At 42.5% G+C, this 14830-nt stretch overlaps 1 protein-coding gene across 2 annotated transcripts in view; it reads left to right on the top strand.

Moving 5' to 3' along the window:
• Positions 1-14830, top strand: part of LOC121582873 (GTP:AMP phosphotransferase AK3, mitochondrial) — a 49420-nt gene that overhangs the window by 21616 nt on the left and 12974 nt on the right. For both annotated transcript variants that reach the window (XM_041899022.2, XM_041899021.2), the window contains exons 3-4: positions 4862-5034; positions 11144-11262. In XM_041899022.2, coding sequence (XP_041754956.1) covers positions 4862-5034; positions 11144-11262 — 292 coding nt within the window. The remainder of the gene's footprint in view (positions 1-4861; positions 5035-11143; positions 11263-14830) is intronic.

Raw genomic sequence — 14830 nt, 5'->3', positions numbered from 1 at the left:
TCCAGCAAGGTTGGCCTGCTCCAATTGTGATAGGTTTATACATTTTGTGTGATGTTTAACAGTATTTTTGTATACAACATTTGATAATATAGGTAGGCCTACACATATAACCCATTGCATATAGGATATACCCTTAGTCTCTTGGGACATTCATTAGGATCCTCTCTCTTCATCTGAAAACAGGCTTTTACAGCTTTCCATATCTGAGGACAGAAAGAAAGAAACAGGCTTCATTTTACTCAAATTAGACAGCACTGAATATTATGTTGCTATTATCTCTCTGTCCTCAAAGTTTTCCCCTCTAGGGACTGGAACTGGAGAATCTTTTCATAATGTCCTCCCACAAAATTATCTGCCCTATCCAGTGCAGTAGCCTACACTCTCCCTTTACTGACAGCTGGAGCTGCAAGTTCACCCTCCACCATGGCTGTTATCTACAAATACATTTACATACAAATACATACTGTGTTTTTCTTTTACAATGATTACATCAAGATAGCTAGCTAAAAGGAAGTTAGCTAGCTGATGACATTTAATTCACTCAGTGTGTAAAGTTAGCTAGCTAATTACTTGAATAGGTTCTCCCACTGACTCTGTTTTTTGGGTTCTTACAAAACTAACTAGCATAGTCAACAACTACCCAGATGGAAAACAGTGACGCACAAAAGACACCACCCCTTCTACGGGCGTGTGGGGTGAGGGTTCTTGAAATGTAACATCCAATAAAAATTCCCAGCGGACCATTCAAACCGTTTTTGCAATACAAAATTCTCCAGACCTCCAAGGGAGGTGTGACGACGATGTGACTTTGGAGGTATGGCAACGTGAGACTAGTGAACTCCTAATAATAATTTTGTGGGTGCTTACATCTGTCCTATTTCACAAATGTACAAGTGTGTATTAATATGCATGTATGAATTAGATTTTTTTTTTTTGTATATCCCACTCTCCCTGAGACACCCTCTGAAAGTGGGGTCACGGCCAGGGTCTGCCATTATCTACGGGCGACCCTGGAGCAATTACGGTTAAGTGCCTTGCTCAAGGTTGTGTCAAAGGGCAGTATAGCTCAGATTTAAACCTATGCTGAGGCCGATGACATTACAATGTTGTTGATCCATCCTCAGTATTTTCCTATTACAGCCATTCAACTGTACCTGTTTTAAAGACACCATTGGCCTCATGGTGAAATCCCTGAGCAGTTTCCTTCCTCTCTGGCAACTGAGTTAGGAAGGGCACCTGTATCTTTGTAGTGACTGTGTGTATTGATACATCATCCAAAGTGTAATTAATAACTTCACCATGCTCAAAGGGATATTCAATGTCTGCTTTTTTTTACCCATCTACCAATAGGTGCCCTTTGCGAGGCATTGGAAAACCTGCCTGGTCTTTGTGGTTGAATCTATGTTTGAAATGCACTGCTCGACTGAGGGGCTTTACAGATAATTGTATGTGTTTGGTACAGAGGTGAGGTAGTCATTCAAAAATCATGTTAAAGACTGTTATTGCACACAGAGTGAGTCCATGCAACTTATTATGTGACTTGTTAAGCACATTTTTACTTTACTATTTAGGCTTGCCAAAACAAAGGGGTAGAATACTTTTAGAAATTTAGAAAAACAATTCCACTTTGGGTATTGTGTGTGTGTAGGCCAGAGACAAAAATCTCAATTTAATCAATTTTAAATTGGGTTGTAATGTGGAAAAAGGGGTGTGAATACTTTCTGAAGGCACCTGAACAGCTGGCTGATGAACAGTAAGCAGCACCTGCAGTCATTAGGCTACTGGTCTTTAGGCACGTACGCACACAAACACACACACCACGCTCATTAGGCTTCTCTTTAGGCACACCAGCATTAGTCTCTACCACCAGCTGGCTCTCTAGAAATTAGACTGGGGACTAGGTTATACCAACACAGGCTTACGTAAAAAGGCATACACTCCAAAAACCTTCAGATGAGAAGGAATAAGCTTTAGATGTATCTACATTGAACAGATCTTGATTGCTTTCATGCTATTTATTACAACTTTGTAATTATTTATAGATGAATACATGTATGCTTTTTGTGGGAAAAAGCCACTATGTATAAAAAAGGCTCTAAAAGGGTTAAATAACCTTAGGCCACTAATATGACAACTGAAACTGTATGTGATGAACGGGAATGGACTATCAGATCAATTTATGTTCAGCCTGGCCCAAAGTGGTTTTCCATTTCAAAATGGCTGTCCAAGTGGGAGATAATGACAAATTGTACAGTCATATACAGTAGGGAGAACAAGTATTTGATACACTGCCGATTTTGCAGGTTTTCCTACTTACAAAGCATGTAGAGGTCTGTAATGTTTATCATAGGTACACTTCAACTGTGAGAGACGGAATCTAAAACAAAAATCCAGAAAATCACATTGTATGATTTTTAAGTAATGAATTTGCATTTTATTGCATGACATAAGTATTTGATCACCTACCAACCAGTAAGAATTCCGGCTCTCACAGACCTGTTAGTTTTTCTTTAAGAAGCCCTCCTGTTCTCCACTCATTACCTGTATTAACTGCACCTGTTTGAACTCGTTACCTGTATAAAAAACACCTGTCCACACACTCAATCAAACAGACTCCAACCTCTCCACAATGGCCAAGACCAGAGAGCTGTGTAAGGACATCAGGGATAAAATTGTAGACCTACACAAGGCTGGGATGGGCTACAGGACAATAGGCAAGCAGCTTGGTGAGAAGGCAACAACTGTTGGCGCAATTATTAGAAAATGGAAGAAGTTCAAGATGACGTTCAATCACCCTCGGTCTGGGGCTCCATGCAAGATCTCACCTCGTGGGGCATCAATGATCATGAGGAAGGTGATGGATCAGCCCAGAACTACATGGCAGGACCTGGTCAATGACCTGAAGAGAGCTGGGACCACAGTCTCAAAGAAAACCATTAGTAACACACTAAACCGTCATGGATTAAAATCCTGCAGCGCACGCAAGGTCCCCCTGCTCAAGCCAGCACTTGTCCAGGCCCGTCTGAAGTTTGCCAATGACCATCTGGATGATCCAGAGGAGGAATGGGAGAAGGTCATGTGGTCTGATGAGACAAAAATAGAGCTTTTTGGTCTAAACTCCACTCGCCATGTTTGGAGGAAGAAGAAGGATGAGTACAACCCCAAGAACACCATCCCAACCGTGAAGCATGGAGGTGGAAACATCATTCTTTGGGGATGCTTTTCTGCAAAGGGGACAGGACGACTGCACCGTATTGAGGGGGAGGATGGATGGGGCCATGTATCGCGAGATCTTGGCCAACAACCTCCTTCCCTCAGTAAGAGCATTGAAGATGGGTCGTGGCTGGGTCTTCCAGCATGACAACAACCCGAAACACACAGCCAGGGCAACTAAGGAGTGGCACCGTAAGAAGCATCTCAAGGTCCTGGAGTGGCCTAGCCAGTCTCCAGACCTGAACCCAATAGAAAATCTTTGGAGGGAGCTGAAAGTCCGTATTGCCCAGCGACAGCCCTGAAACCTGAAGGATTTGGAGAAGGTCTGTATGGAGGAGTGGGCCAAAATCTCTGCTGCAGTGTGTGCAAACCTGGTCAAGACCTACAGAAAACGTATGATCTCTATAATTGCAAACAAAGGTTTCTGTAACAAATATTAATTTCTGCTTTTCTGATGTATCAAATACTTATGTCATGCAATAAAATGCAAATTAATTACTTAAAAATCATACAATGTGATTTTCTGGATTTTTGTTTTAGATTCCATCTCTCACAGTTGAAGTGTACCTATGATAAAAATGACAGACCTCTACATGCTTTGTAAGTAGGAAAACCTGCAAAATCGGCAGTGTATCAAATACTTGTTCTCCCCACTGTATGCGTCATGTTTAGGGTACTATAAAGGGTTAGAATACTTTTCACCTTTTACAAAGCATCTCACCAATGGAACTCTAAGACTGGTTGTGTGGTACATGTAAATGCATGGTCCTTAGCAGTTAGGCTTGGAGAGCTAGGCTCCTGGTCGGGTAGTAGTCTGTTATAAGGTGACCTATCTTCCCTCTGAGAAGATTCTGACTAGGGTTTTCTCAATTAATCTTTCCATGATTCCTCGCCTCCTTTCTCCTTGAATCCCATCTCATCTCCTTCTCTTACGCATTGGGGGAGAAGGTCTGAGGGAAGGGACCTTGTACCTTCTCCCTCTATATGGTTAAGAAGGAGGCGAGGAAAGATGATGCAAGGAATCGTGGAAAAATGTATTGGAAAAGAGCCTGACTCTGGGCCTCTCCTCCTTTCCTGTCAGGGTTCTCGAACTATGAAGGTCTATAACATCAGCCGCTCTTTTGTACACTGAGTGTACAAAACATTAAGGACACCTTCCTAATATTGAGTTGCACTCCCCAACCCCCCCTGCCTTTTGCCCTCAGAATGGACTCTACAAGGTGTCGAAAGCGTTCCACAGGGATGCTGGCCCATGTTGACTCTAATGCTTCTCACAGTTGTTTCAAGTTAGCTGGATGTCCTTTGGGCGGTGGACCAACTGTTGAGTGTGAAAAACCCAGCAGTGTTGCAGTTCTTGACACAAAGCGGTGCTCCTGGCACCTACTAACATACCCCGTTCAAAGGCACTTAACTCTTTTGTCTTGCCCATTCACCTTCTGAAAGGCACACATACACAATCCATGTCTCAATTGTCTCAAGGCTTGAACATCCTTCTTTAACCTGTCTCCTCCCCTTCATCTACACTGATTGAAGTGGATTTAACAAGTGACATCAATAAGTGATCATAGCTTTCACCTGGATTCACCTGGTCAGTGTCATGGAAAGAGCAGGTGTCCTTAATGTTTTGTACTTCTCTCCTGTCTGGCAGGGTTCCCCCGTACCGTGTCTCAGGCAGAGTCTCTGGACAACGTGTGCAGTGTGGACACAGTCATCAACCTGGACGTGCCTTACCAGACTATCAAACAGAGACTGACCTCTCGCTGGCTCCATCTGCCCAGTGGACGTGTCTACAACATAGACTTCAACCCACCCAAGATCGCTGTAAGTCTAGTCTATGACAGATGTATTTGACAGCTATATAAAGGCTGGCAGCTAGCCTAGCGGTTAGAGTGTTGGGCCAGCAACTGAAAGGTTGCTGGTTTGAATCCCTGAGCCAACAAGGTGAAGAATCTGTCGATATGACCTTGAGCAAGGCATAAGAGCGTCTGCTAAATGACTAAAATGTAGATACGACTGAGTTATAGTGAAGCGTCTGCTCCAAATGTGTGTGGCCACGTTTTACACAGGTCTTATCAAATTGTAATTAGAATGTTATTACACATGTAATAACCATGTAACAGGATAGTAAAAACACTGATACGACAGCTATGTCTTTAAAAACTGTAATATCTTATGTTTCACCGAGTCGTGGCTGAACGACGACACGGATAATATACAGTAGGCTGGGTTTTCCGTGCATCGGCAGGACAGAACAGCAACGTCCGGTAAGACGAGTGGTGGGGGTGTGTGTCTATTTGTCAAAAACAGCTGCTGCGCGATGTCTAATATTAAGGTAGTCTCGAGGTATAGCTTGCCTGAGGTAGAGTACCTCATGATAAGCTATAGACCACGCTATCTACCAAGAGTTTTCATCTATATTTTTCGTAGCCGTCTATTTACCACCACAAACCGACGCTGGCACTAAGACAGCACTCAACGAGCTGTATAAGGCCATAAGCAAACAAGAAAATGCTCATCCAGAAGCGGCGCTCCTAGTGGCCTGGGACTTTAATGCAGGCGAACTTAAATCCGTTTGACCTCATTTCTACCAGCATGTCACATGTGCAACCAGAGGAGAAAAAAAACTCTAGACCACCTTTACTCCACACACAGAGACGCGTACAAAGCTCTCCCTCGCCCTCCATTTGGAAAATCTGACCATAATGCTATCCTCCTGATTCCTGCTTACAAGCAAAAACTAAAGCAGGAAATACCAATGACTCGCTCAATACGGAAGTGGTCAGATAACGCGAATGCTACGCTACAGGACTGTTTTGCTAGCACAGACTGGAATATGTTCCGGGATTCATCCAAAGGCATTGAGGGGTATACCACCTCAGTCACCGGCTTCATCAATAAGTGCATCGATGACATCATTCCAACAGTGACCGTACGTACATATCCCAACCAGAAGCCATGGATTACAGGCAACATCCGCACCGAGCTAAAGCCTAGAGCTGCCACTTTCAAGGAGTAGGACACTAATCCGGATGCTTATAAAAAATTCCGCTATGCCCTCAGACCAACCATCAAACAGGCAAAGCGTCAATAGAGGACTAAGATTGAATCCTACTACACCGGCTCTGACACTCGTCGGATGTGGTAGGGCTTGCAAACTATTACGGACTACAAAGGGAAACCCAGACACGAGCTGCCCAGTGACGCAAGCCTACCAGATGGGCTAAATACTTTTTATGCTCGCTTCGAGACAAGCAACACTGGAGCATTACCAGGACGTGTACTCAGAGCATGCGCGGACCAACTGGCAAGTGTCTTCACTGACATTTTCAACCTCTCCCTGACCGAGTCTGTAATACCTACATGTTTCAAGCAGACCACCATAGTCCCTGTGCCCAAGAAAGCGAAGGTAACCTGCCTAAATGAATACCGCCCCGTAGCACTCGCGTCGGTAGCTATGAAGTGCTTTGAAAGGCTGGTCATGGCTCACATCAACAACATCATCACGGAAACCCTAGACCCACTCCAATTCGCATACTGCCCCAACAGATCCACAGGAGACGGTGCCAGTTTCATCATAGCGCTTGATGGTTTTTGCGACTGCACTTGAAGAAACGTTCAAAGTTCTTGAAATGTTCCGTATTGACTGACCTTCATGTCTTGTAATGATGGACTGTTGTTTGTCTTTGCTTATTTGAGCTGTTCTTGCCATAATATGGACTTGGTCTTTTACCAAATAGGGCTATCTTCTGTATACCCCCCCACCTTGTCACAAAACAACTGATTGGCTCAAACGCTTTAAGAAGGAAATAAATTCCCCAAATTAACTTTTAAGAAGGTACACCTGTTAATTGAAATGCATTCCAGGTGACTACCTCATAAAGTTGGTTGAGAGAATGCCAAGAGTGTGCAAAGCTGTCATCAAGGCAAAGGGTGGCTATTTGAAGAATCTCAAATACTAAATATATTTTGATTTGTTTAACACTTTTTTGGTTACTACATGATTCCATATGTGTTATTTCATAGTTTTGATGTCTTCACTATTATTCTACAATGTAGAAAATAGTAAAAATAAAGAAAAACCCTTGAATGTGTAGGTGTTCTAAAACATATGACTGGTAGTGTATACCAAAAAGCAGGAAAAAGAAGCAGGATCGGTAAATTAGTGGGATCTTTGTCTGTGTTTGAAACGGGGTGACAGATGGTGGGATGAGGGATTAGACAGGTAAGACACTGTGCATCCCAAATGGCACCCTATTCCCTATGTAGTGCACTACTTTTGACCAGAGCCCTAGGGTGGCATTTGTTTGCTGTAGAAATCCAAGTGGGGACCTTTGCTCTCATCCATGCAATTCAACTGGAGCAAACAGACTTGTTGGCAGCCGACCACAGCCATTGTCAGCTGACTTGGGTTCAAATGCTATTTAGAATAATTTTAAATACTTTAGCTATGCTTGATTGAGCTTGCCTATTGCAATGGAACCAATAGATAAGTCCCAAAATTTGAAACCTGCCCACTTGGCACTCCACACTGGCTAAAGCACATGCTCAAAGTATTAGAATGATTTCGAATAGTATTTTAACCCAGGTCAGATTGTTAGTAGGGTAAACAGACAGTGCCAGTGGAAATGTTGTTACTGCTTTCACATAGGATTCACGGTATGTTGCCTGTAAAAACGGTATTCACGGTATGTTGTTTCTTTCAACCAGCCCTATTTTTTACCTCTTTCTTGTCGGCATCACCTATTATATAGCCATTGCTTTTGCCTGGAAGGAGCAAGAGACAATCAACTTTGACCCTGTTGTTGCGACTATTGTCATGGTAAGATCTTCTACCCCCCCTTGTTTTTACACTGCTGCTACTCACAGTTTATTATCTATGCATAGCCACTTTATCCCTACCTACATGTACAAATGACCTCGACTAACCTGTACCCCCGCACATTGACTCGGTACCGGTACCCCCTGTATATAGCCTCGTTATTGTTATTTTATTGTGTTACTTTTTATTTCATTTTTTACTTTCCACTGCTCCAGAGTCCAATGGCGGCGAGCTTTACACCCAGCTGACGCTTGACATTGCGCATGGTGATCTTAGGCTTGTGTGCGGAAACCCATTTCATGAAGCTCCCAACGAACAGTTCTTGTGGTGACTTTGCTTCCAGAGGCAGTTTGGTACTCGGTAGTGAGTGTTGCAATCGAGGACAGACAATTTTTACATGCTATGCGCTTCAGCACTCGGCAGTCCCGTTGTGTGAGCTTGTGTGGCCTACCACTTTGCGGATGAGCCGTTGTTGCTCCTAGATGTTTCCACTTCACAATAATAGCACTTACAGTTGACCGGTGCAGCTCTAACAGGGCAGAAATTTGATGAACTGGCTTGTTGGAAAGGTTGCATCCTATGATGGTGCCACGTTGAAAGTCACTGAGCTCTTCAGTAAGGCCATTCTACTGCCAATGTTTGTTTATGGAGATTGCATGGCGGTGTGCTCGATTTTATACCTGTCAGCAACGGGTGTGGCTGAAATAGCAGAATCCACTAATTTGAAGGCGTGTCCACATACTTTTGTAGTGGATCATACTAAATGGATTGTCTCGGATTTACATACAGAATAATACGAATTGCTCTGAGACCAGGTTGTTGTATTCTGAGGTGTTGAGACTGAGAGGACTGGATGCTTTATACACCTCTATATGTGCAACTATAGATTTTGTCAAGACAAACTGTTTCACATGAGTTTTGCAAACAGGATGGAACTTTAGTAGATAACAACCTCTTATCTTTGCACTTTAGAGGCTGCTTGGTCTGGGAGGGAGGTGCATAGTCTACACTGTAAAAATAGTAAGCCTCAAAACACCATGATTGTGTAATGAAACCATGAAACGTAGTGCATCTAACCTGAGATCTGGTGTTTAGAGGGTGTTTGAACGTAAACTCATTTGGAAAGTATTCAGACCCCTTGACTTTTTCCACATTTTGTTATGTTACAGCCTTATTATAAAATGGATAAAATTGTTCCCCCCCCCCTCATCATTCTATACACAATACCCCATAATGACAAAGCAAAAAAATAAAAAACTGAAATATCACATTTACATAAGTATTCAGATCCTTTACTCAGCACTGTTGAAGCACCTTTGGCAGCGATTACAGCTTCGGGTCTTCTTGGGTATGACGCTACAAGCTTGGCACACCTGTATTTGGGGAGTTTCTCCCGTTCTTCTCTGCAGATCCTCTCAAGCTCTGTCAGGTTGGATGGGGAGCGTCGCTTCACAGCTATTTTCAGGTCTCTCCAGAGATGTTTGATTGGGTTCAAGTCCAGGCTCTGGCTGGGCCACTCAAGGACATTCAGAGACTTGTCCCGAAGCCACTCATGCGTTGTCTTGGCTGTGTGCTTAGGGTCGTTGTCCTGTTGCCCCAGTCTGATGTCCCGAGCGCTCTGGAGCAGGATTTGTTAATTTAATTTAACAAAACATGTTACGAATAAATCCAATTTAATATGTTTCTCAAAATGTACTGAAAGTATATTTTTTGTGAGGATAACCAAAGAGAGAAAATGTTGTGATTGAACTAATTACAAGTCTGGTTTTAATCTCCTTGCACTTCCTATATGTTTTTAGAGGATTGTGGGTAGTTAAACATTTATTATTTTACACAATGTTATATGTGTAGCACATCGGGATGTGTGAAACTTACTCCTCAGCCTGAAGTGCCCCCACTTGAGCCAGCGTATAGCTAGCTTTTCGTGTGGTGCCGACTGGAAAAAAGCTTCAGTAGGGCGGTCACATGTGCTCGCAAGGCAGCGGTCCCGGGTTCACGCCAGGTATGGGCCAAATCGGGAGGAAGTGGTATTCACTAAGCAGGCAGCGTGATGTCCTGTACATATGCATGTTTGAAGTAAGAAAAGTATACTTCTATATAAGCAGCTTGTGCCATGATGTATAATGGATCATGATGAACGGATATCAAAACCGTCAGGCAAAATGACGTTCAATGATAAGACGACCCATTACCACATTACCAACTTTTAATGGTAGAGGCAAATACAGTATCCTGCAATGCTTGCTGCTAAACATCCAGTTACTGCTGGTGGATTGAGCACTGTGCTCAACAGATCCTGCCAAAATGGGTTAAACTGGCAAATGATCAGATACATAAATCAATGAAAATACCCCAGAAGAAGGTATCTAATTCTGCACTAAACAGAACTTGAAACACCAAAATTGTGTTTTCAACATTTTCCGGTAGTGCTCCCAGTCCCTGGCAAGGTGCTGCACAACACTTGATTAAGTGGTGTACCAACACACCGTGTCATGTTTCAAAACATCTCAGGATGATGTCTTTCAATACTCCAGCAAAGTTAAGGTTTCATCTCCTTTACATTGGTGGCAGCTCAGTTGCCACTAGTTTTGGTGTTACAAAGCACTTTATTTTAACAGTGTACTCTCTCTCTCTCTCAAGGGTCTATTCACATCTTTAGAGAAGTGGAACAAATGTTGTTCAAGGTTTTCTATGCAGTGATCACTTGTTGGAGTGTTTTTGTTGTCATGGTCACATGAGGAGTTTAAAGTATGTGGCAATTTCTTTGAGTGCTTTCAAGGTAAAGCAAGGTCATCATAGTTCTACTAACTATAGGCCTACAGGTTTTCCCTGTCCCTGCATGTCTCAGAACAGGCAACACAGGCTTGGGCTGTGGTGTTTACAATTTACATTCCACTATGGCAGTATGTTGGACACATTGACAATGGCTTAACAGCCAAATCGTTTATCCTGCACTTGTTGCCTCTAAAGTTAATAAATAAGCTTAAAATAACTTAAGCTCTCTTTTTTGAATACAGACCATCACTGCATTATGATGTGCTACTAAATCATCCAATATACCTCTTCTAAACACACTCATGGACTGTTTGGTCTGTTTTGGTTTGCCTACAGGGCCTTGATGACGTCACCAGAGAGCCTCTGATTCAGAGAGACGATGACACACCAGAGACCGTCACCAGGAGGCTAAAGGCATACGAGAACCAGACACAACCTGTGCTGGAGTACTACAGGTAGCGTCCCTAATCTGAGCCATATACAGTTGAAGTCGGAAGTTTACATTCACTTAGGTTGGAGTCATTAAAACTCCTTTTTCAACCACTCCACAAATGTCTTGTTAACAAACTATAGTTTTGGCAAGTCGGTTAGGACATCTACTTTGTGCATGACACAAGTAATTTTTTGTTTACACACAGATTATTTCACTTATAATTCACTGTATCACAATTCCAGTGGGTCAGAAGTTTACATACACTAAGTTGACGGTGCCTTTAAACAGCTTGGGAAATTCCATAAAATGATGTCATGGCTTTAGAAGCTTCTGATAGGCTAATTGACATCATTTCAGTCAATTGGAGGTGTACCTGTGGATGTATTTCAAGGCCTACCTTCAAACTCAGTGCCTCTTTGCTTGACATCATGGGAAAATCAAAAGGAATCAGCCAAGACCTCAGAAAAAGAATTGTAGACCTCCACAAGTCTGGTTCATCATTGGGAGCAATTTCCAAACGCCTGAAGGTACCATGTTCATCTGAACAAACAATAGTACGCAAGTATAAACACCATGGGACCACGCAGCCGTCATACCGCTCAGGAAGGAGACGCGTTCTGTCTCCTAGAGATGAACGTACTTTGGTGCGAAAAGTGTAAATCAATCCCAGAACAACAGCAAAGGACCTTGTGAAGATGCTGGAGGAAACAGGTACAAAAGTATCTATATCCACAGTAAAACGAGTCCTATATTGACATAACCTGAAAGAAGCCACTGCTCCAAAACCGCCATAAAAAAGCCAGACTACGGTTTGCAACTGCACATGGGGACAAACATGTCCTCTGGTCTGATGAAACAAAAATAGAACTGTTTGCCCATAATGACCATTGTTATGTTTGGAGGAAAAAGGGGGTTCTTGCAAGCCGAAGAACACATTCCCAACCGTGAAGCACGGGGGTGGCAGCATCATGCTGTGGGGGTGTTTTGCTGCAGGAGGGACTGGTGCACTTCACAAAATAGATGGCATCATGAGGAAGGAAAATGGTGTGGATATATTGAAGCAACATCTCAAGACATCAGTCAGAAAGTTAAAGCTTGGTCGCAAATGGGTCTTCCAAATGGACAATGACCCCAAGCATACTTCCAAAGTTGTGCCAAATAGGCTTAAGGACAACAAAGTCAAGGTATTGGGGTGGCCATCACAAAGCCCTGACCTCAATCCTATAGAAAATGTGTGGGCAGAACTGAAAAAGCATGTGCGAGCAAGGAGGCCTATAAACCTGACTCAGTTACACCAGCTCTGTCAGGAGGAATGGGCCAAAATTCACCCAACTTATTGTGGGAAGCTTCTGGAAGGCTACCCGAAACGTTTGACCCAAGTTAAACAATTTAAAGGCAATGCTACCAAATACTAATTGATTGTATGTAAACTTCTGACCCACTGAGAATGTGATGAAATAAATAAAAGCTGAAATAAATCATTCTCTCTACTATTATTCTGACATTTCGCATTCTTAAAATAAAGTGGTGATCCTAACTGACCTAAGACAGGGAATTTTTACTTGGATTAAATGTCAGGAATTGTGAAAAACTGAGTTTAAATTTATTTGGCTAAGGTGTATGTAAACTTCTAATTCAAGAGTTTTTCTTTATTTTTACTATTTTCTACATTGTAGAATAATAGTGAAGACATCAAAACTATGAAATAACACATATGGAATCTTGTAGCAACCAAAAAGGTGTTAAACAAATCAAAATATATTTTATATTTGAGATTCTTCAAATAGCCACCCTTTGCCTTGATGACAGCTTTGATCACTCTTGGCATTCTCTCAACCAGCTTCATGAGGTAGTCACCTGGAATGCATTTCAATTAACAGGTGTGCCTTCTTAAAACTTAATTTGTGGAATTTATTTCCTTCTTAATGCATTTGAGCCAGTTGTGTTGTGACAAGGTAGGGGGGGCATACAGAAGATAAGACCAAGTCCATATTATGGCAAGAACAGCTCAATTAAGCAAAGAGAAACGACAGTCCATCATTAATATTACTTTAAGACATGAAGGGCAGTCAATACTGAAAATGTCAAGAACTTTGAAAGTTTCTTCAAGTGCAGTCGCAAAAACTATCAAGCGCTATGATGAAACTGGCTCTCATGAGGACCGCCACAGGAATGGAAGGCCCAGAGTTACCTCTGCTGCAGAGGATAAGTTCATTAGAGTTACCAGCCTCAGAAATTGCAGCCCAAATAAATGCTTCACAGAGTTCAAGTAACAGACACATCTCAACATCAACTGTTCAGAGGAGACTGTGTGAATCAGGCCTTCATGGTCGAATTGCTGCAAAGAAACCACTACTAAAGGACACCAATAATAAGAAGAGACTTGCTTGGGCCAAGAAACACAAGCAATATATATATATATATATATATACAGCTCTGGAAAAAATTAAGAGACCACTGCACATTTTTCTTAAATCAGCATCTCTACATGTATGACAGCCATTCCATTCCAGTGTCTGTTGAATTTCAACACAGGCACACCTCATTCTACTGAATTAGGTACTGATTAGGTGATCACCTGAACCAAATCTTATTTAACGGGGAAAAGTATAAAAACATCACTATCGTCTTGCAATAGGACCAGCTGGATGGCAAAAACAGTGCTAATAGTACCTCAAAAGTAATATTAATAAAAAAATAACTATTGACCATGCCAAAATAGTTGAAAAGGAAAGTTTTGAGTGAGGAAAAGAAAGGTTCAATTCTGGCTTTACTGGCAGAGGGATACAGTGAGCGTCAGGTTGCTTCAATCCTTCAAATTTCAAAGACGGCGGTTCATAAGACGCAGACGACACCATTTTGTATACATCTGGCCCTTCATTGGACACTGTGTTAACAAACCTCCAAACGAGCTTCAATGCCATACAACACTCCTTCAGTAGCCTCCAACTGCTCTTAAACACTAGTAAAACTAAATGCATGCTCTTCAACCAAACGCTGCTTGCACCCGCCCACCCGACTAGAATCACTACTCTCGACGGGTCTGACCTAGAGTATGTGGACAACTACAAATACCTAGGTGTCTGGTTAGACTGTAAACTCTCATTCCAGACTCACATTAAGAATCTCCAATCCAAAGTTAAATCTAGAATCCGTTTCCTATTTCGCAACAAAGCCTCCTTCACTCATGCTGCCAAACATGCCCTCGTAAAACTGACTATCCTACCGATCCTTGACTTCGGCGATGTCATTTACAAAATAGCCTCCAACACTCTACTCAGCAAATTGGATGTAGTCTATCACAGTGCCATCCGTTTTGTCTCCAAAGCCCCATATACTACCCACCACTGTGACCTGTACGCTCTTGTTGGCTGGTCCTCACTACATATTCGTCGCCAAACCCACTGGCTCCAGGCCATCTATAAATCACTGCTAGGAAAATCCCCGCTTTATCTTAGCTCATTGGTCACCATAGCAACACCCACCCATAGTATGCGCTCCAGCAGGTATATCTCACTGGTCATCCCCAAAGCCAACACCTCCTTTGGCCGCCATTCCTTCCAGTTCTCTGCTGCCAATGACTGGAACAA

This window comes from Coregonus clupeaformis, chromosome 15, assembly GCF_020615455.1.
Source record: "Coregonus clupeaformis isolate EN_2021a chromosome 15, ASM2061545v1, whole genome shotgun sequence".
Lineage (NCBI taxonomy): Eukaryota > Metazoa > Chordata > Actinopteri > Salmoniformes > Salmonidae > Coregonus > Coregonus clupeaformis.
Note: the sequence above shows the minus strand (reverse complement) of the source record. Positions and strands in the feature narration are given on the sequence as shown.